The sequence below is a fragment of the Arctopsyche grandis genome, chromosome 10, assembly GCF_051622035.1.
Source record: "Arctopsyche grandis isolate Sample6627 chromosome 10, ASM5162203v2, whole genome shotgun sequence".
NCBI lineage: Eukaryota > Metazoa > Arthropoda > Insecta > Trichoptera > Hydropsychidae > Arctopsyche > Arctopsyche grandis.
The window spans coordinates 20,156,485-20,178,804 of record NC_135364.1 but is presented as its reverse complement, the minus strand read 5'-3'; the positions used below and the strand labels follow the sequence as shown (position 1 = coordinate 20,178,804).

Sequence of the window (22,320 nt, the reverse complement as noted above, 5' to 3'; positions counted from 1 at the left end):
GAAAACAGCTAGATAGTGTTTTCTCACTCGAAGTGTTTGAAATGGAAACTGATATTTAACTAGTCACAAGTTCGAATAACACTATCTATATCGGAAACAGTAGAAAAAGAACCATCTTATTTGTAAAATAAAATAAAAAAAGGTTTGCTATCGAAAAAAAACACTTCAAACTAAAATAGGCCTTGATCAAACCAATAAGTACCATCCGAACTTTTACGATTCACCGTAAAACAAACAAGTATATGTCACCCACTTGACAACAGTCTTTTTTTTTTATTATGAGATAGAATTGCTTGAATTGTTCTACGTGTCGGACCTATTGAGGAAATAAATTGTTAGAAGTGTGCACATTGACTTTCGGCAATACGCATTCGCTATTGAAAACAGACGAATAATAGTAGACAACCTTGAAGATGGTTGCGGTATATTGCAAGTGCCTAGAGTGGAGCAATGGGTTATGTGGGAAAAAAACCACATATTAACTCTGTCAGATGTGGCCTGAAGCAGTGGGTCTATTGTACGGATGCAGCGTTTGATCTCGATTTGCACAATTTTAAATGCAATTGTATTCAAATGGTATGCCAAGTTGTAACACCGATACAATTAAGGTAGAACCTTGATCTGTCAATGGTATTTTGCCAAAAAAAATATACTTGTATAGTTAGGTATGGATTGTGTGTTGGAAAATCAGAAAAACACACATGTTTGTATAGGTATGTAAACCTCATCGAAAACAATGATTGCAAGCTTTCAAAAGCGTACATGTGATCAAGGTCCTACGTGATAACTGTGAATCTCAAAATGTAAATATGTACATATCTATACTTGGTATACATGTTTATATTTTTTTCATTTCAGCGTATAACCATATCTATTCATGAGCGTGAAAGTCAGCTCCGAGATAATCTCCAGTATAACAAGAATAAATTGACCCGGTGATTTACAGTCAGTCTGTATTACGTTATGGGAAGTGTGTATGAAATTTTGCTTTAAGTCCTGTAAATGACCGTAATAAACGAAAATATTTTCAATTCCAATGAAATTAATAAAGAAAATATTGTGCAATACATACATACAATATTTTATTTTACATGTGCCAGGAAGGCCTAACAGGGAAAACATAATGCGCTCTTCAGATCAATTACAAACAATTATATTCATAAAGTATGTAACAGAGACATCTATGGATAAATTAGATAATACTAATATTTCGAGAAACACATACATTTTACAGAGTAGGTAGGATATTTTATATATCAACAAATTCGAGATGCTATACTCGAATATGCGAGAAACAGGATAGATCGTCAATTTTGGTGGTATTGACAAATTCTGATACGAAACGATCGACCTGGAGTCACATGCATATATCCAATGTCCGGCCAGCAACTCCTGACCAGGGAATAACCTCATGACCCCTCAGTTGATAGCATAACACGCTGAGTCGCGTTTGCTGGTTATATGTAGTGAAAACGATGAATTAAACGTACATATATTTGTAAAATAGAAACTCCGATAGCACTCCAACATTCTAAGTACGTTCACAGTACATACATATGTAGGTGGGGGGGAAGGGGAGATCTACTTCAGCTGCAATGTTTTTTATTTAATAGAAAAGGTGATTCATCGGTAATTGGATTATTACAATTACAAAAGACAATTTTTTAAATGAAAATCGCGAATACGGAATATTTGGCACTCGAGTTCTTGTTAGTAAGATGGACCTTTCCGCTGCAAAATGTTCCGATTATAGTGACTTTTCGGCGAGCGCTTTGTGAGTAATAATTACTTGACATTTCAGTTACATATATGTATTTGTAATAAAAACCACTTCAAACAACTTAGAATTGATAAAATTTACCGACGGAAACGTTATCTATGATCTGATGAGTAACAGGAGCTGTGTCGATAAACTTATACATATAATACATATATGTATATATGTATATTTACTACTGTAATTCATATATTTACCAAGTAATTCATTTTGTAAATTATTATTGAAAAAAGTTGAAGCCAAAAAATCAAATAAAAAAATACCCATTTTCAATTTACGATAAGATAGTTATTATATTAGTCAGATAGTGTTTCTGATGAAAAAAGCGAAGTAAAAAAATGCATCTTTAAGCAACTGAAATATCAGAATTTTTAAACACATTAAACACATCATAATGTGAACGTTAAAAATGTTGAATGAAATAACTAAGCTCTTTTTTTTTTACTGAATCGAACGTTTTCCGAAGTGAATTTAAAATAGGAAACTTGGAAAATTGCCAAAGAAAAATAGCACAAGGTTCAAAAAAAAATCGGTTCAAACGATAAGATCAATTTCGAAGAAAATATACATAAGTAAATTAACCAAATTCGAAAAAGCAATATTGTATACGTACTAATTCAATTCATCGTACAACGAGGAAAAAATTTAAATATATCTAAGTAGATATAATAAAATAGAGCGATAGGGAAATGGCAAGTTTGTAATACAGACCGGATTTCTATATGTAGTATTATTATCATTTACGACAAAGTGAGTTTTAAAGGAAGTAACTGTCTAGAGCAGAATAATCAGATGTCTTCATCAATCATATTTGAGCATAACAAGCAGAAGGAAAAACCCATCCAAGACAGACGTTCAGACGTCTGTTCTTGCACGTGCTGAAAATGTCATTTGTGTCTAACGCAGATAAGAAAGTTCTTCGAAAGCAAAAGCAAAATTCATTTTCATAGAAAAATATCGAAAGTGTATACGAGTCGAGTTCTCATTAATTTGCTTCGTAAGCCTTACTAGCACATCGGATTAACTTTTAGTAGTGTATTCATCTCATAGAAGCTTATTTTAGAATATATCAGTGATTAAGGAGAGGATGGTTTATATGCAATTTAAATACATAATATGTATACAAATACATAATAACCTCCTGTATTAATATAGACGTGGCCTGCATCATGATCGCACACACGACAGTAAGACACAGCTTGCATCCTGCTCGCACATAGTCTTGCTTGCATACGCGTGAACAGAATGCAAAATATCGCAATATCAAATGTGTGTGTATTGAATGTGTATTTTGGAGATTTTTTTGAACATCCTTAGTCCTATCGAAGTGAAACTTAGTATCTATTACTAAAATGCTTAATTTTTTAAATTGACCGGAAATGGTACCTCCTCTTATACATAGGTGTCCTCTTTTTTAAGTTTTTGGATTAAATTATCTCCCAAGCCGCTCGATGAATCAGAATGAAATATTTTTACATGTAATAGAAATTGTAAATTTTATACAAAAATATTTATATCCCAACCGGAAGTAGTACTTTTAGTCTAGAGAATCGAGGTTTTTTATGTCGTTCTCCTCAATTTTTTTTGTAAGTTTTCATTCAAAAGTGAAAACGATATTTTTGCATTTATTATTTCACTTGAAAATTCGGGAATTTGTTTTATGTATCCTTATATTTATAATTCACATTAAAAATCGAAATTTGTGATCGACGAAATTGGCGCCTCGATTTTAAAGCCCGGGACCGTTGCTCCCTTCGCACCTCTTACGATTAAGTTACTGCAGATCACACGGTGAAATGGCCATAATTCGCACCTGTCCTTGAACCCAAGGCCCTTTCACCTTTTATTCTCACATTTGATTGCTTTTCTTTATTAGTTTTTGTCTAACTAGCTAGATAGAATATCGGGACAACTGACTCGTGTACTGGGACACAGATTTATAAACCGGGACATGTCCCGGTCTACCGGGACGAATGGCAGCCCTGGTGTACCGCGACTTGTTGCAACCGTCCACTTGAAGTTTACCACTCAAAAATACGTAGCCTGTTGCAGTACATTCGACATTGTTGTACTAGACGAGTTTCATTCGCGCCCAGTTTGGCAAACGCTTTCTCGTGTGCGACAATTCGACAAATTTTCTACGTGCTTTCAACGACAAGTCGCACAGATAACTGTAAAGAACAAGAACACGAGTTTCGACAAAACAGGCTCGTTGTGTAAAGACCGCAAAAACCGCACATACAAAACGAGCGACAAAATCGCCATACACGGAGACACTCGAACAGCTTTCAATCAGCTCACGTTTATTAACCGTTTAAGGTCCGAAATTTAATCCGAAACTTTTTAGATGCAGCGACATCGTGTCGCGGTCCACCTCTTCCACACAGCGTCCCTGGCTTGACTTTTTTTTTTGCAAAACCGCAGAATACATATTGTTGGACTCTTTCGCGAAAACTTGTTTCGCATCGAGTGCGACGGAAATTCGGTGTGGAAGAGCCACCGTTTGTGTATCATGCTGCACCTGGCTCGACCCAGTCTTAATAACATTAGAAATGAGTTCGTATACGCGTCAGAGCGAAACAGGTACAACAACGCATATTTGAGTTTATTTAATATCGAACGTGTGGGAGAAAAAAAAGCAAATCTAGATGCATTATTATTATATTATACATGGTCCATTTGTACATATATGTAAAATCATACCACTAGAACTAATTGAAAAATTATGTGGATAATTGAATGTGTAATGAAGATATCAAGAATTCAATATTGAATCAAGTATCCAGGAGATACGAGAAAGGATAGGTTGAGGTTTTTTTAAAAACTTTTTTTTTATTTCAAACGTTTTTGCACAAGTCATATCCGCCCTTTGCGACGTATTCGATACAGTCTATTGTTCTTTTCGCATCCTTGCTTGGTGCATCAATGTCAAATTTCAAACGTAAATGCTTGATGCACTTGTGAGCATAAAACATTTACTTTTAACATCATATTTTAACTTAACTTATGTAAAAATGATATGAGCAATTTCTCGCGAGCTTAGAATGTGTTCAATCGAGAAATTGTCAATGCGATGAATGCATGCGAAAGAAAACGTTTTAAACTATATTCGTCAATAGTTTTCCGACAAATACAAACCTAACGTGTGTTTTCACTCATACGTAGAACAATAACACTGAGCAACAAAAAAATAGCAATACTGGTGCATAGACTAATCAATCTTCACTAAATTTGGCCAACTTAATTCGAATATGACAATGATTTTTTTTGGTTTCTTCTCATGAGATATTATACGAACGTTAAAAAAAAACGCAATTTTTACAGATTTTTGGTTTTGCGGTTTCTAACTCAAATTCTAGTATTGCCGTGCCAAAAGTAAGTATTGGAATCAATAGTCTGACGTTTTTTTTATATTGATTATCAATTTTTATTACTTTAAAATTAATTATTACTTATCTTTACACAAGAAGAAACCAACAAAACCATTGTTATATTTGAATTCAATAGTCTCCGCTCTGACAACTAAAAAATGTGATTTTTTTGTTGCTAAGTGTAATTACACGGAAATATCAAACAACAAGGACTATAATATACATATGTACATACAGCTCGACTTAAGTTGAACTGGGTAGTGTTTCTGAGATAGCCCAGGATAGATCCATGCGGAGAAGGGTCGTGCCAGCGCTGCAAACTCGACCTTAGAGGGCAAGGAGTCGAGAAGGGTAATATGATAGTTTGGTGATAACATATGTCGAGAAACTGTTTGGCCGTTTGCGGAACAAATTGACTTGCAGACGCTGCAAGGAGGGACGCAGTGGTGTCACCCCAATTTTGGAACAACGGGTTTCCAAATTTGTTTTCAATAATATTATTTTGAAAAAATATGAATATATACGTATTTTTTTCATCCAAGGCACTACTAATACATTACAGTTCATTCAATTTTCAAGGTTTGTATAATTTTTAACAAAAATTATATGAATTTTAGATTAAATAACGGGTTTCAGGAAACTTTTGATTTTTAACAACGGGTTTCCGGAAACACATGGAAACCATTAGGGTGAAACCACTGGAGGGAGGGGTCAGAGAACCAAAAGTCGTGGGTCTTTTCAATACTGAAAAAGAATATAAAACATTGTACAAAATTGATCGAAGATCAAACGAAACGGGCTATGGCCTCTCAAAGACTCCAATACGAAGAAAAAGAAGCGAAGTGCGTCACAAAGTGCTACACACAGAATCTTTCGTAATTTTCCTTTTGATGGCAAAACATGATGACTCAGGGTGAGATGGGCAGTCTTCGGAATCAATATTGAGATTGAAATTTCACTTTCGAAATGGAATAATTCACTTTCGAACTCTGCGTCGAGAAAATAATTTCTTCGCATTTCAATCATATCCAATTACCCATCGCAAGTAAACGCAGTCGTCGTCGGGTGCATTTACGATAAACTGTTCTTGTCGGCCAAGCCTCCTATGCACCGCAGGATAGAACACCATTTCTCTTTGTGCTAGGCTGCATTCAAAGATTTCTATTTTAATTTCAAATCGCTTGTTCTGAATACGAGCCTTCAACTTGGCAATGAGATTGCGCGCGTTACCTCATCAAAGTCTTCATTGTATGAAGTTTCACACCGACACTTATGATTCAATATTCATAAGATTGCACATGAACCCAAGAGATCTTACTACCGTTTATTTCCATACTGTTATTTTTTAAGACCAACATCCAGATTTAAGAACAGCGATTTATAACATTTTCCAACTCACAAGGTGCTAAAATTATTTTATGACTCATTCAACCGTACGTGAGTGGAAGAACAATATCGATTTGCAGGTCAGATTTGTATGAGGAGAACATTAGAATAGCAAATGAGAGTCTTCCACTCTTTTCCGTGCATATATACATATATGTACATGTATGTAGATATCAAATTCAAATTTTGAGTACTATGGTGACTCTTCAATATGTAAAATCTTCCATTTATGCTGACGCAGACCGAAGAGCGAGAGGAGAACACCTTTGAGCTCAATTCTAGTAAAAGCTCGCCGTACTGAATGTCCTAAATGTAAAGATTATTGAAGAAGAATCATCATACCACTTTATATAACATTTTATACTGTATGTATAAGTAGTTGCATGTAACAAAACCAGTTATTTCAGAGGAAATAAATGAACAAGTGAACATTCCAGATCCAGATCTGCCATTGCGATCCAACGATACGAATTAACTTTCATTAATCTTGTTTCAAAAATATTCCATTACCAACTATTCATACTACTGTAACGTAAATATTGAACGATCGGTACTCTTTGACCAATAGTTAACTAGCACTAATTTTCCTATCAGCAATCGGGACTCGCGACTAGGGATTGCAAAAACTCCGTAATTTCCGATACCGGAAATATTGTCGAAATAAAAAAGAACGATATAGGTATTATTTTTTAATTTATTAATTTTTAATAAAAAAAACATTGCTTCCGATATACCGAGCACCGCTTTCATGTTTCAACATGATTACTGAAAAAAAATCTAAACATTCAAAGGTTATTCTGGTAAAAAAAATTGTAAAGTAGGTACGTCCCAGATATAAAGGATTGTGTTTCGTAGAAACTAGTGTTTTTTTTTTACAATTCCGACTTAAACTTATCAGTAGAGGTATGATTGTCACAGTGCTATCCATTGTTCCATTGTTGTAAATCCTTTGTAAAAAAGGTTCGGCAAACCTTTAACAATGCATTTACAACCTTTGAACAATACGCGGCACCTTCTGGGTCCGGTGACTACTTATCAGATAACCAATCATCGCTCACTGGAGATACAAACGAAGAGCCAACCATTAGTTGGGGAATTAGTTGTTGTTGAAAGACTAATCATATATATTTTTTCCAAACACTAATTACAAAATAATTAGGCCCCGTCGTTTCAACATTTAAAACATTTTCATATTTCAATTAAAATTGAATAGGTTTGCGCACTTGAGACCGAAAATGTTGCCGAATATTGTATTTAACGATATGTATCGGAAAACAGTAAAAATTAAAACAATTTGTAGGTCGTTTTTGTAGTTTTTAGCCATGGAGATATCGTTATCGACAAATAAAATGTACAAATTTGAAAAAGATCGACTCTATCGGTATTTCTTTTTTAAATACCGGTATTACCAAAGGCTTATTTTCGGTCAAATACCGATACTACCGGTTTCGGTACTTTCAGTATTGTAATCCCTACTCGCGACTAATCGAACAATATGTACATATGTAGGTACATAGATCTCACCGCGTTAAGTATAAAAGGTCGACGAATTGCTCCGTTGATCCATTCGAATCTGGCCGTCTGAGAAGTGAGCAGTACTTTTACCACTTCTACTCACAACGTCTTTCACTACGATCTGGAAACCTAGCAACACTCATAAATTCTAAACTAAAACATTCAGGTGTTTTCCAGAAAACCCCTACACGATAGCACTGCACCGATGAGTGTAAGATTTTGCTGAGTCGTTCAAAATCTCTATATACGAGCCCACACTAAATGCAAAACAATACCCAAATTGGAATAATTCAACCAAACAAGAGAGCCATCATCGTCGACAAAGGAGCGGTTCAGTATGTTTTCCCCTTGCATCGGCTGTAACACTTTCGGCGACCGGTTCTCGTACGCAATTCATCAGCATTATCGGCCATCTCTCTCGCCTCGACTCTCTGGACACGACATCCGATCTCGAAGGACTTTCCCTTTCGCGAGATGCACACTGCACATATCCCGCCGGACTTGTTCGCCAAAATGCCGGTTATTTTCGCGCGACATTGCCCCACCAAGGTCGGAGTCGAATCGCACGCACGTTCCTTTTTTATTATTATTACGCGCGGTGTCATAAGTGTTTCGTGCTGAAAATGACTCACATATGTATGTACACTCTCTGCAAGACAGGTGACCCAGACGGAAAGAGGAGGCGTGAGTATCGCGTGACACATCTCGACTCCTCTCCAGACTTTGTGGCGCCAAAGTGCTCTTTCCGAAATAGTACACATGTAATTATACCCAGTAGGATTTAGAATCTCAGTACCTGTCCTATCTACAGTGTCTCGTTTCAAGATATGAACTGATCCTTACACTATGTACTGTACATTCAGACCCGACATAGATAAGTAGAGATCGGCGGCTAGGATTATTTTCACTATAAAATAGTGTCAGACCAATAAACGAAGTGAAACAAAGAATATCCTTGTAAAAATGGTTCAATTACTATTGTCGTACAAAGCAAGAAAGCGAAACAAGGTTGACAATAGTGAACGATTTTTTGTGCTGAAAATAGTTCTGGGCGCCAAACTATGTAGATAAGTTCTCGCCTCTTGACATGAGAAGGATAATGAAGAATGATGACGACTAAAAAAATGGTTTACTATTGTCAACCTTTTTTTTGCTCTCCTGCTTTCTCGCACAATGGAGGGGTCTATTATTATTTTAAGGCAGCATCCTCGCCACCTAAGGGCGAAAACACACAGCGATGCACGTGGCACGTGGTTTTTTTAGATTATTTTAAAAATGCGAAAAAAATATTCATGGAACGCCCAGCATGCACCATCCCAAAATGACCCCCTGGAGCGTTTTCGGTCAATTTGTTTTGTATTTATCCTTGCTTGAAATTGATCGATAATGGTGTATCCCATATTTGAAGAAATGTAGGAGAACTCGTCGACGTTCCACGTACCACTTTCTTCCGTGCTGTGTGTTTTCGCCCTAAGTCTGATTGATGACTCAAACCCTAAAGATAACAGGAAGGATGCTACAATAGTATGATGCAACAATAGAATCAATACGAGATGAATATTTGTATTTGGCATCTATGTAGATATGTATGTATAGACTGCGAAAGCTCAATTTATTTTAATACAGTTTTATAATACTCAAATGTTTACTTATATCGGTCTCACACTATACGAGTGCAGTAAGACAGAGTTAGCTAATTTGGTCATTCGAACATTACTCGGACATTACCACGCTACAAGTAACGTCCGAGTGATATGTCCGAACGATGGTACTACGTTATTACTTTGGTCCCAAATCCGCACTCCAAAATCATAGAAAGTAGAGAACATGAAAAACAATATTAAATTTCAATATACACATACGTAGCATTTATTGTGCACTCTGTGAGAGGAAGAAAGACGCAAACACGGAAAAGGGTTCATTTGCATAGATATGTACATACTGATCTTCTACCTACATAGCTCCATTGTAAAAGGAAGCGGTGCTAATGAAGAGGGAAATCTCTACACACGACGTATGAAATGGTATTGCTAATGGTAACCGGAAGCTACCACCTTGAAAGAGAATTCCCTCCACGTTCAGTGCTAATCACAGGAACAGGTTGCGCTCTTGTTGTGATTGCAATTCTAAGAACATCGAGACCTTCATATTCAAACCTGCCGATGTGACTAATATGTACATATACACACGGATGATGTCACCGTTTGCATATTGAAAAATCAAGTTTGTGGAGCTAGCTAGCCAGCTAGTTAGTTCAAACTACCAGGTGGTGGACTGTCGTCGTCCAAGTTGAAGCAGTATTTAGATTAGTTTCTCAATCGCTCACGGGTGAATGAATATAGGCCGCCATTCAATACGGTGGTTGGGTCGTAGTAATATGACGACAACGATATTCGCCAAAAGCAAAACTTCAGAAACAGGTTTGGCGACTGTGCGTTTGACCGAAATACCGTATGTACTACTAAACAAATCTCTCTAAACACTCTCTTTGTCTCTCTTCGGCTATACGAAACTTTGTTCATTTCATTCTGGTTTGGAGACCAACTACCCGACGTGGTCGATGGTCTACGTATGATAAATTCCGATTCCTTTGTGCGTCCATGTGAAGTCTGTCGGACAAAGGCTCAGGCATCCAAAACCACTACACACAGTCCTATTCTGAGATAGTTACATCTATAATAAGATGCTATTCCACTTTGGGTTCCAGTCGAAGATCACCTTGTCATCTTGTCTTTCTTCTTTTGGTACGTCTCCTAACAAAAATCTCGTGCTCGTTCCCGTCTATTCTTAAACCACGAAATCCTCTTCCTGTTCGGTCTGCGTATTCCTTCTACATTATTAATTAGAATTTTAAGCTTGGTATTTATAAACAAAAGTATGGGTATTGAATGACACCAAGCGGCGATCTAGCGAACGGTGACCGATTACAATCAACAATTAGAATTGCAAAATTACTGTACAGCATTGTGTGAATTAAAAAAAGTGTCAGAAATCATGTAATGTTATAAATTCAGGGCTGTGGAGTCGGAGCCGAAAAATAGTTCAACTGATTCCGACTCTTTTTTATTATTAAAGGCTTTTACTACGTTTCACTTCGCTAATAATTAGCTTTACTCCATTAGTCCAGTTACATTCCTGTCTGTCAAAAAATTGTGATCTGATTTTGAACCAATTCCACTCTTTAGGTCGCTTTTATTTCTTAGCTAACATCAGGTACGCTAATGTCTCCAACATGAAGCTATGTACAGGAGATTAATCATTAATGAACTCATTCAAATTGACATCAGAATCTTCAAATCAAATCAAGTCGAATCGAAGCCATCAATATAAGTCTTTCTACCGCCCCTTCACAACTTACAGGCTAAGCAATTAAACGGTTATATCAGTTACATTTTTCACTCTCATTTTTTTTATCATTATTGTTAATTAATAGTATTACTTTTATTTATTGAAAGAAATCGAGTAATAAATTGAAATTTAATAATTTCTTTATAAAAATCATGAATTTAAATTACATTATAAATAAAATCGTTGAATTGCACATATTTTGATGTGTTCGGGGCAAAACCGATGTTTCCTCAGTCTCATTATTTTTTTATTAAATTGATTTGTTTGTGAACTATGAATACTATGAACGTGCTTAATTTTTATTTATACTAATTTTATAACCAACAATTCAATAAATTCGGTTACTTGTCAATTTTTAGTGATTTTTTTAATTACTTTAATTTTTTATATTTTGAAAATCACTTATTTTTAAACGTTTGCAAGAAAGTCGCATCTTAATAAAATCGTTCAAGTTGGAGTCGGAGTCGGTAAATTTTGATCCTACTCCACAGCCCTGTTATAATTACAACTTCCTTATTTTTTTTGTACATAATAAATTTTGTATGTAATCGAAGGCAAAGCTATACAAATTGTTGGTTAGTGTATACACTGATTTATAATTTTGTTATTGCATGATTAATACAACATAATAAACGTTCATTCATGGTCAAAATATTACGGGTTGGATCATTTTTATTACCTACTAGATCTGACTACATCTATCCATCTAATATTCGGTGATGAACTGATCCAAGAAAGTCGCTTGGCATCAATTGATTACAAAATGACCCACGATACTCAATAATAATTAGGAATATAAGGTTTTCTTTACACGTGTGATTGAAAGTCAATTAAATACAAAATTAATCGATTATCTATGTACTATCGACAGCTTGAAATGTCTGTATGTTACTAGGTATGTGTAGTCGTGCAATAGTAATAAATTTAAAAATTTATTAAGTACATATGTACATATGTATATCCGCATTACAAGATCAAGTTTAAATAAATGGATGGCGAGGACTGAAGGATACGTTTTCGAGTCACGTACATATTGCGAATTCCGCATACACAAACGTTTCGAACCGTACCATCGACCAAACAGACTTTATTTTGCGTTAATTATATATTTCGAAGCGACAATGGCTACAAATGAGTCTTTCTTTTCGATAAAAAAAACGCATTTGTTGAATGTATGTATGAACAGACAATGTAGTTCGAAAGGTGAACCATCGGGCAAGGGGGGTGTGTTTACTAGGTATAAAAAATCGGCAGAGCGGAAAATGACACAGACGAAGGGGAGAAAAAAAAACGGTTAAAAGCGGATGGGGATGAGCCGGATCGGATGTGTACTCACACAGACATAAAATCACCGTAAGATGTGGATAAAATAAAAATAAGCATATAGAATGTATGTAGAAAAAAAATCACTAAAATATGTGTTAGAATCTTCCAGAAGATATTATCTAATAAAATAGGAATTTTTGATTATATTAAAATTGGTACAATATTGTATGTACATATGTAAGGACAAAACAAAAAAAAAATATTTAAATTTCATCACTATGGTAGACGGTTCGGTGATTACTGGTCACAAAGTCACTAAAATCTCTATAACGGAACATCTGGCAGCCGAAAAGTCCATCAAACTAACGATAACTATCATACTAACGAGAACTTGAATGCCAAATATTGTGTATTCGCGTTTTTCATGGCAAAAAATGTCTATGTGACCACCGCAATGTGACGAATAGTCCAATTACCATGGTACATACAATAACTGTTATTGAATTTTAAGTTTGTAGATGCTGGAATAGGTCAGGTTTTTTCTTTCAAGATAATTTATGTATACCTACCACATAAATTACCTTGAAAGGAAAAACCTGAATTATTCCAGCATCTACAAACTTAAAACTGGATACCAACTTAAAATTCGATATAAATTCAAAAATCGACACACAAAATCTATGCAACAAAGCATCGATTTTATACTCGATATTAAACATCCGATTGTTACATTCCCTCAAAATAAAAAAAGGAACGCTGTATGCTCAACATAATGAGAGGAGACGAGAAACGAAATAAGTGGGTTAGAAGTATGACAACTTGTCATTGACAAGGGTAGTGTCAACTGGAATGGGTGAATAGATTGAAATGGCAATGGAAGAATAGACGAAAGAAGTGCTCGAATGGTACCCGAGATGAAAAGAGGAGATGGGTAGATAAAATAAGAGGTTAGTAATTAGAAAAATTTAAGTTGCTCAAAACCAGAGACGAATGGATACGCGTCGGAGAGGTTTTTATTCAGCAATATATGGGGAATGGCTGTATATGATTTGCATATTATTTATTTTTAAAACAATTAGGTTTTTTTTAAAAACAGTCGACTAAAATATACAGTAGAAGACGATTCCTAAAAGAATTCAAATATAAAGAGAGTATGCTGTATGCACGCCTGCAATAATCGCAATGCGACGAAAAAAATGTAAGCACGGCAAAAAGAGAAATTAAATAAATCCCCCTTTGATAAAGAAAAAAGAAAAATCTCGACACATAAATAAACGTGTGGTAATAAGGCGAGCGGGTAAATATGTGCCGCGAGAGTTGTTTATCGGGCGCGTATCTTTCGCGTGCGATAGACACACCTATGTTTTTATATGTATGTACATATGGCGAACCGCACCGCACCTTTCGCAAAAATGCATTTTACCAATTGCATAATACGCACACGATTGCACTTTCGACGGAACGAGGAGAAAAACGTGCGATCTCCGTCGAGAACAAAAGAGAAAACAAGCGGTCAAAAACAAACACAATTTTGGCCAAATTTTCATGGTCGTGTTTCGGCGCGTCGTTTCCAAAATTTTGAAGATAACGTACTCGTATCGGAAACGTCAACCGCGAAAGACGTTTCGGGTGGACGAATTGATGATTGGTGATGGAGTAATACATAGATTTAAGTAAGTGTTGGTGTTGTGTTTACCTCTTCGAGAGAATTGACCGTGTTTCGACATTGCGGCATGCGGGATACGAAGGTGGAGGTTGTGGGCGAGCTGTAGTCCTCGCGCGTCTCTTCAATGAAGTCTCCGACGTCGATGAGGGCCGGCATGGCGGCGGCGGTGGCGGGGCGGAGCCCCTCTCACCCTCTCACCCTCTCACCCTCTCACCCTCCCACCCCCTAACTCACCCCTCACCCCTCGCCTTCAACTTCTCCACTCACACTCCTCACTCGCTCTCTCCCACTTGCGCCCACACCCGCACCCGCACCCGCACCCGCACCCACACCGATAGCAATCTCGCCAAAAGCACTGCCACTATTTATTTGTTTTGGACATTGTCACCGGAGGCTGTGAATGGAAAGGACGCGGAAACAACCGAACGCGACACTGCGCCGCGCGCCACTACTCCACTCAAAACACGAGCTCTAGCTTTCGGCTACCCCCACCCCACCTCACCGCGCCCAACAGACAAACGGTGCCTGCTTGCCACACATCTCTACCTTTTGTAAACACTGCTTTTATTTTACTTGTAAGTCTTTTTGGGTTCGGTGATTACATCGCTACCAGAATAACCACCGCTACGAGAATCACGTGAAGATCTCCCGGCGCACGAAAATTCGACGTAGAGAAAACTGCGCAAATATTATTGCGTGAATGTTTTTTAATGATAATATGGAGGATGAACGAATGAGACGACTGGCATGTTAGTGCACGTGTTTATTATATGACAGCTGAAGACAGAGTGAGTAGTGGCTCTCCGAACCCAGCCGAGTTGGTTCCCACTCGCAGGAAGGCAACCAAACTCGACCATGTCGTTTAAGCGAGCCGCCACAATAATAATAAAAATCTCGTAAAAAAAACATTCGCGTAGTTTTCTGTACGCCGAATTTTCGTGCGTCGGAAGATCCACTCACGTGATTTTTATTGCGGCGGTTACCTGGTAGCGATTCATTTTTGCGACGTAGCCCGTTTATTGTATTTTTGTCAGTATTTATATTAAACAGCCAGTATCTATCATTCAGTATACAAGTTCTCAGTATAAATAATAAAAAAACATCAGTATCTATATTAAATTATGTAACGCGACGTTCTCCCGAGTGTCCCTTCAATTGGTAGCGGTAGTAATATTTAAGGTGGCACCCGTGACTTTCCCGCGCCAACTACGAGTCTCTCTACCGCCATACCCCGCCAAAGAAGGACCTCTCCTATGCACGTCTCCACGGGGAGACGAGGTCCAGAGATCCGCCATCTTGCTGAAGAACCACTGTGAGGTCGAGTGCAGCATCACTCCCTCCCAAGAGTTCCAGCCAACGCCCTCGTATTGCTCACGCCGTTTCCGGAGAAACATCAGACGCGAGTGGACCGGTCCGAATCGCAGAGCCAGCTCCCGACCACGAGGAAGCTGTTATCAACGAGACGATTTCCAGTCAAGAACCTCCCCGACTATATAAACTGTATCCCAAGGTTAGTTCACGTTTACCTATAACCCGAAGAAGAACGACGTATCCGCCATCTGCATCTCCCACCGCGAGATCAGATAACGCGCGTAAAACCGTTCGTCACAATTATCAATATTAAAACGTAAATGGTCAGTATTAATGTTTATTTATTTATTATTTTATTTAATATACTTGGGGGAGGCGGCAAAGCCGATAGGCCCAAGGGGTTTGAATAAACATAATTTTACAAATTATACATATATGCAATAAAACAATGAGAAAAATTAAAATACATTAAAAAAAAACAATATTAAAATAAAATAAAATAAGAGAAGAAAAAAAATATATAAAATAAATAAACAAAAAAAGATAAAAATACAGAAATATGATTATGGGAAAGAAGAATCACAAAAATCCTTTGGTTTTAAAAAAAGTATCAAGTTTATTCTTAAAAATATTAATATTAATAGAGGTTACTAAATCGTTGGGAAGACTATTCCAAACTGAAACCACTCTGTTAGAAAAGAATGTATCTCTGATCAATTTATTAGATTTATCTTTTTGGAGTCTAAGCGTGTGACCTCTGAGGTGAGTGTTTATGTTGAATGAAATAACATTAGACATATGACAATTATAGTGATTATTAAGAATTTTATAGACTTCGATTAAGTCACCTCTAGATCTTCTCGTCTCCAATGTAGTGAGATTCATTATTTTCAATCTTTCATTATAAGAAAGTGATTTGAGTTCAGAAGGAATCTTTGAAATTCTCCTTTGAACCCTTTCAATACATGTAATATCCTTTTTAAAATGAGGATTCCATATGCAAAAAGCGTATTCAAGTCTAGGTCTGATGAAAGTTTTATATATTTTTGTTAAAATAGTTAAATTTAGAAAATTGAATACCCGCTTTATAACATACAAAAATGAGTAAGTTTTGTTGACAATATGATTTATATGAGCGGACCATTTTAGGTCGCAAGTGGTGATGATACCTAGGTCTAATTGGTATTGGACGCAATTCAGGAAAAGGCTGTTTATTTTGTAGGAAAGATTTGGGTTATTATTTCCTAGGTGGAGAACAGAGCATTTCTTAACATTTAAAGTTAAAAGCCAAGTTTTAGACCACGTGACAATTGTGTCCAAATCGCTTTGAAGGGAATTTCTGCCATCTGAGTTGGCAGGACAATAAAGTTTAATGTCGTCAGCGAAAATAGAATATTTACAAGTGAGGTCATTTGCTATATCATTAATAAAAATTAAAAAAAGAATTGGCCCTAAAACAGAGCCTTGGGGAACACCACTAAGGACGGGATGAGATTCTGAAGAGCAGGATCCAATCCTCACCGAGAAGTATCTAGACTTTAAAAACACTCTGATCCAGTCAAGTAGCCTTCCTCTCACACCTATATGCTCGATTTTTAGTAAAAGCCGATCGATAGGAACTCTATCAAAGGCTTTTTCGAAGTCAAGATAGACGACATCTACGGGTATATTATTATTAAGAAGGAGAGACCAATCATTGTGCACGGTTAAAAGGTTACTCAGTACTGATCGGCCTTTTATAAAACCATGCTGGTATTTAGATAAAAGGTTACAAGACTCAAGAAATTTAGTCAGTTGAGAGGCGATGATTTTTTCAAAACATTTTAGCAAAATGGGTGAAAGACTGATAGGACGATAATTAGTGGCTTCTAATTTGTTTCCCTTTTTGTAGATAGGAATAATGTTAGAAGTTTTCCATTCGTTGGGTATAAAGGAAGATATAAAGGAATGATTGAAGAGTTTAAAGAGGGGACGAGATATGGATAGAGCAGTTTTTTTAAAAAAAAGTGAAGGTAAGTTATCATTACCAGGGGCGGAGTTGTCTCCAAGGTTGTGTAAAACCTCTGAAACGACTTTTTCGGAAAACATTATATTATTAATTTCTGTTGAATTTCGGGACAAGTTAGGAAGCATCGGCAGATTTGTAGAGTCTTCTTTGATGAATGAGTTGCTAAAGGCCTTAGCAAAAGTGTTGGCTATTAAGAGGGGATCCGTAATAAGCTCCTTTTTTTCATTCATGATTGTGGAAACTACAATTTTAGATTTTAGGTTAGAGTTTAAGTATTTAAAGAAAACTTTGCAATCGCCAGAAGCGATTGAAAGTTCAAAGTCACGCTTTGAGTTTCTTATTTGTTTAGTGACTTCATTATTAAGTTTTCTATAATTAGCATAACCCTCATGGGTTTTATGTTTAGCATAAATGTTCCAAAGTTTCCGTTTTTCTTTAATCAGAATCAATATAGGTTTATTGATCCACGGTTTACATTTGGATTTGAATGGTTTAAGGAAAGGAACAAATTTTTGTATGCCAGCATTTATAATATGATAAAAAGAATCCCACTTAGAATGAATATTAATTTCGAGTTCTAAAAATGACCAATCGCTGTCTATAAAAAAATCATTCAATTTCTCATAGTCGGCTAATTTAAAGTTACGCTTTAAGAAAGGATCAGTTTGAGGTTTACATTGGGATCGATCACACCATTGAATCAGAGAGTTAATTGTAATATGATCACTTAGACCAATTGGGGAGTCAGAGAGAATCGATGATAAGAAATTGTGGGAGTTTGAGAAAACTAGGTCCAATGTCGATGGTCGATTACATCCTCGAAAACGAGTAGGGAAGTCTACCAGTTGATTTAGTCCTGAATTTGCGATGCAATCAAGAAACTCAGCTGCAGAGCCGGAAAGACCAACTGGGCTGAGAAACTTCCAGTTAATGGTAGGAAAGTTGAAGTCTCCAAAAATCAGCGTTGGACAGCTTTTACATCCTTCATTGGCGATGACGTTGAAAAGTTTGATGTCTTCCTCAAATGTGGAAGTGGGAGGTCTATAAATACACGCTAAGATAAATTCGCAGCAGTTAAAACAAACCTTTAACCACAAGTGTTCGATGCCTGATATTGAGATATTGGATGGTAAAAATCTTTCAACCACAATACATGGATTATTAGAAGAAATTTTTACATAAATGCAAACACCTCCTCCTCTTCTATCTTCCCTATCGGATCTATAAATAGCAAAATTAGGAATTTCTACGACACTGTCAGGTATGTTATTATTTAGCCACGATTCACTTATTAATATTATATCGGGATTGTTATTAATTATGTAAAGTTGAAACTCACTGAATTTGGGAATTATTGAGGAGATATTCGTATACATAATTTTAATTTCAAGATAAGCATTAATGTAGAAGTTATTTCTATTGATGTTAGTAGCCATAATCCGTTTTATTGATCATAATGGTGAGCTGGTTTTTAAGTTCAGGGCACTGGTTGATTCTTGTCATATGATTGCTGGGTTTGTTAGTTATAGTACAATTGAAGCATTTGGGCGGGTTCGATGTAGATGGACAATTTGAAACTAGATGACCAGAAGAAGCACAGTAAGAACAATTTGGTTTTTCCTCTTTGCAATATTTTATAGAGTGCCCGAAGTTGCAGCAGCGTGAGCATTTAAGCACGCTAATGTAGTCATCGATCCTGCACGAATTCCAGTCTATGAAGCATCTTCCTTGGTTTACAAGTTTTTTTCGGAGTGCTGGCGAAGTGGAATACACTCTGTGGCAGGTGGGCCCTTCCCGAGAACCCGCTAGGTGACTGAATTTAATGTTATTAGAGACGTCAGTTCCGAAGTCTTCTATCAAAATTTTCATAATTCTGTCGTCGGGTACATCTCTAGGAACGTATTTAACAATAATTTTTGGCCAACGCTTTTTCGGGAATACTACATTTAGCTTAGCCAAATTAATTTCATTACACTTTGCAATTAATTCGCAGTCTATGATAGAGTTTGTAAAAATCACCAAACCATTGTTACTGACCTTTTTTAAACCTATTACTTTAGCACCTATTTTAGTGGGGTTAATTGCTGCTTGGAGAGTGGCTTGTGTTGCTTCAGAACTGGAAATTCCAGAATCCTTGCAGGGGTATATGATTACAGCGGGAGATGGAGATTTAGCTGCGATCCCCGTGTTCGCCACCTTCAAGTGTCTGGATCCGGAGCTTGAAGCCGCTACTTCGGAGAACAGCTGAGTTTGAGATGCGAGTGGTGTTCGTTTGTCGGAGATCTCATCAGTTAAAATATCCAACAATCTTTGTACGGATTCTTTGATACATTTGGATTTGGCAGTGGTAAGCATGTTACCACTTGCTAGTATCTCCAGGATTATAGTTTGTTGTTTTATAGCTTCGTTTAATTTCTTCATTATAATTGTTACAATTTGAAAAAATAAAAATATTGGCGCAAGATTCGGCACGATAAGTCGACACACGTGCGATTGCTGCCGATAATCGATTCAAACTCAATGATAAGTTTTATGTTAAATGATAAGTTTATTTTTAAATGTTAAATGATAAGTTTTATTTTGACGAATGGCCAGTATTATTTTTTGATTGGTATTGTTACGTACGCCGCGGATTAAGCGAATAGAATCCCAGAGACTATGTGACCGTTCAAGGGTTATCTGTTATCGGATTAACTATGTAAGTGCTTGCACTTACTTCCAGGATTATATCTGGACTCTAAGTGCATTTAGGCTAAACAATGACCGTTATTAGTTATTTCTCAGAATCAGTACGGGAAGACCCAATGTCGTGGAAATACATATCCGAATACGTGACTATACAACAGGTAAACAGATTAGGCGCCCTGAGAGATCTACCCTTTATAAGGCGGTACGTAGGCGATATCATGTCATTCTGGACGGAGCAGTGACAGTGTGTGTAACTCCTTAATCATCAATAAATGCTGTGAGACGACTGTTGGCCTTTTACTTGGATCCTCCACCCACCCCTACGCAACAGTATCAACACAAGATTGATACAATCTCGATAGACAATTCCATCTAACAGGCATTGCTATTTGTTCATTTTTTATTAATATAATACTGACCATTTTGTAATAAAATACTGACCGAACACTGATTTATATACTTAACGAAATTTATGAAAAGCAGTTTTAATTTTCTTCAAATTGTAACTTTCGATCGCACTCTCTAATTATTTTTCTTCAATTTTACAATTGCAATGACATTTTTAACTACGATAAATCCAAAAGAAAATGTCAAGTAATAACAATAATTTTAAAATAAACATGTTTTTGCAAGAAAAAAAAATGTAGAATGTTTTTAAAATCAAGAAATGACTTAATTAGACCGAGAAAATTATTTATTTTATAAGAAATCATTGTTCATAAATATCAAATAGGTTAACTTCAACGCCCAGAGTGGGTGGCCCAGTGTTATCAGTTTATTTTTCTGATGTTACTCTATTATCGCGTTCGGCGTTAGTAGTGTTGAGACCGTTGGCAGAGCGGCCATGCCCATTCCAATTCGAGGTGTGTGTGTGTCACGTGCAGCTGTCATTTGCTAACTTTGTACTTATATTTTGTGCTAATGCTCGAATTGACAGATCTGGCTCCTTTTACAGATTGCGGTGAGCTGTGGTCCCGACTATTCGACCATCGCCCATTTATCAACGGAGAACTCAAGTTTATGCTCAGAGAATTCGAAGTAAATATTAATCATTCATACACGTATGGTCATCGAAATTTCGTTTGTCTTCTATGTTCGGCAAATTTTGTTACACAGTACTTTATTATTAAATAATACTCGTGTTTTTACCAATTTATTATTGCTTTTATTTGGGATAGTGCAGTGTCATAGAATTCTCTTGTTATTGTTATATTTCATTAATATTATTGATGGCTTTTTTATGTATTAAAATTTTATATGCGTTATGCTATTGATTTCTTTTCACATTAATTTTCGTTTCCAAAAGTTTTTTTTCTTTTATGACACCTAAATAAATAAAATCATGATTTTCTAAAAATTCAGTTTTATGAAAGAAAACTTTCAGGCATTGATTTTATGATATAGTCAACTAATTATTGTTACAAAGCACCATTCTTGTTCTATTATACTATATAAGTATGTAACTTACTAGAGTATGTATGTATTTGATTTTATTATTCAAGAATAAACGTTCCGATCGTGAAGTAGAAAATCTATTTTCAATTATTGAGAACGCAACTGAAATCAAGGATAATCAAGTGGAACGTTTGAAGGAACTGTCGGAAACCAATATACCAAAATTAACGGATGCTCTAAATAAAGCTCTTGAAGAAACTGAAGCTATATTCAAAGTCGAACAAGATAAATTGAAGGTGCATACATATTATACATACTATACTTATTTCTTAATGCTTAAAATGTACTTGTATCAAATTTTACGACTTCAGAACTTTTCTTAAAATGAAAATGAAAATAATTATATATTTTTAGGATAATACATTGGAAAAGAACAGAGAAGAGAGGAAAAAGCAATGGAATGTGTTCATTGAGAGCATGTCAGAAAAATACACCCGAATAGATAACGCATTTGAACAGAAAGAAGAAGAATTAAACGACTTTTATACAGATTTAGAACATAAACTCAACGTCACCACTAAATAGATTC

General features: G+C 36.1%; 2 protein-coding genes across 4 annotated transcripts in view; one reads left to right on the top strand and one right to left on the bottom strand.

Annotated features, from left to right (window-relative positions):
* Asap (ArfGAP domain of ASAP) overlaps positions 1-14,792 on the bottom strand; it is a 91,179-nt gene extending 76,387 nt beyond the window's left edge. For both annotated transcript variants that reach the window (XM_077440089.1, XM_077440090.1), the window contains exon 1: positions 14,360-14,792. In XM_077440089.1, the coding sequence (XP_077296215.1) occupies positions 14,360-14,485 (126 nt within the window). In that variant the 5' untranslated portion in view covers positions 14,486-14,792. The remainder of the gene's footprint in view (positions 1-14,359) is intronic.
* Positions 14,793-21,156: 6,364 nt separating this feature from the next.
* Muted (biogenesis of lysosome-related organelles complex 1 subunit 5) lies at positions 21,157-22,316 on the top strand. Of its 2 annotated transcripts, XM_077440094.1 has the most exons (4): positions 21,157-21,199; positions 21,292-21,374; positions 21,839-22,027; positions 22,146-22,316. In XM_077440094.1, exons 1-4 carry the CDS (start codon positions 21,181-21,183, stop codon positions 22,314-22,316), a joined length of 462 nt encoding a protein of 153 aa, XP_077296220.1. In that variant the 5' UTR covers positions 21,157-21,180. The 2 variants fall into 2 exon arrangements, with proteins under 2 accessions (XP_077296220.1, XP_077296219.1); XM_077440093.1 differs by lacking the exon at positions 21,157-21,199 and having other exon boundaries at positions 21,243-21,374.
* The last annotated feature ends 4 nt before the right edge of the window (positions 22,317-22,320 follow it).

Bases quoted from the DNA above. Each gene is read 5' to 3' on its own strand.
- Muted (XM_077440093.1), top strand. From the start codon at position 21,258: ATGCTCGAATTGACAGATCTGGCTCCTTTTACAGATTGCGGTGAGCTG. The intron at 21,375-21,838 runs GTAAATATTAAT...TTATTATTCAAG, and splicing joins TTATGCTCAGAGAATTCGAA to AATAAACGTTCCGATCGTGA. The intron at 22,028-22,145 runs GTGCATACATAT...ATATATTTTTAG, and splicing joins TCGAACAAGATAAATTGAAG to GATAATACATTGGAAAAGAA.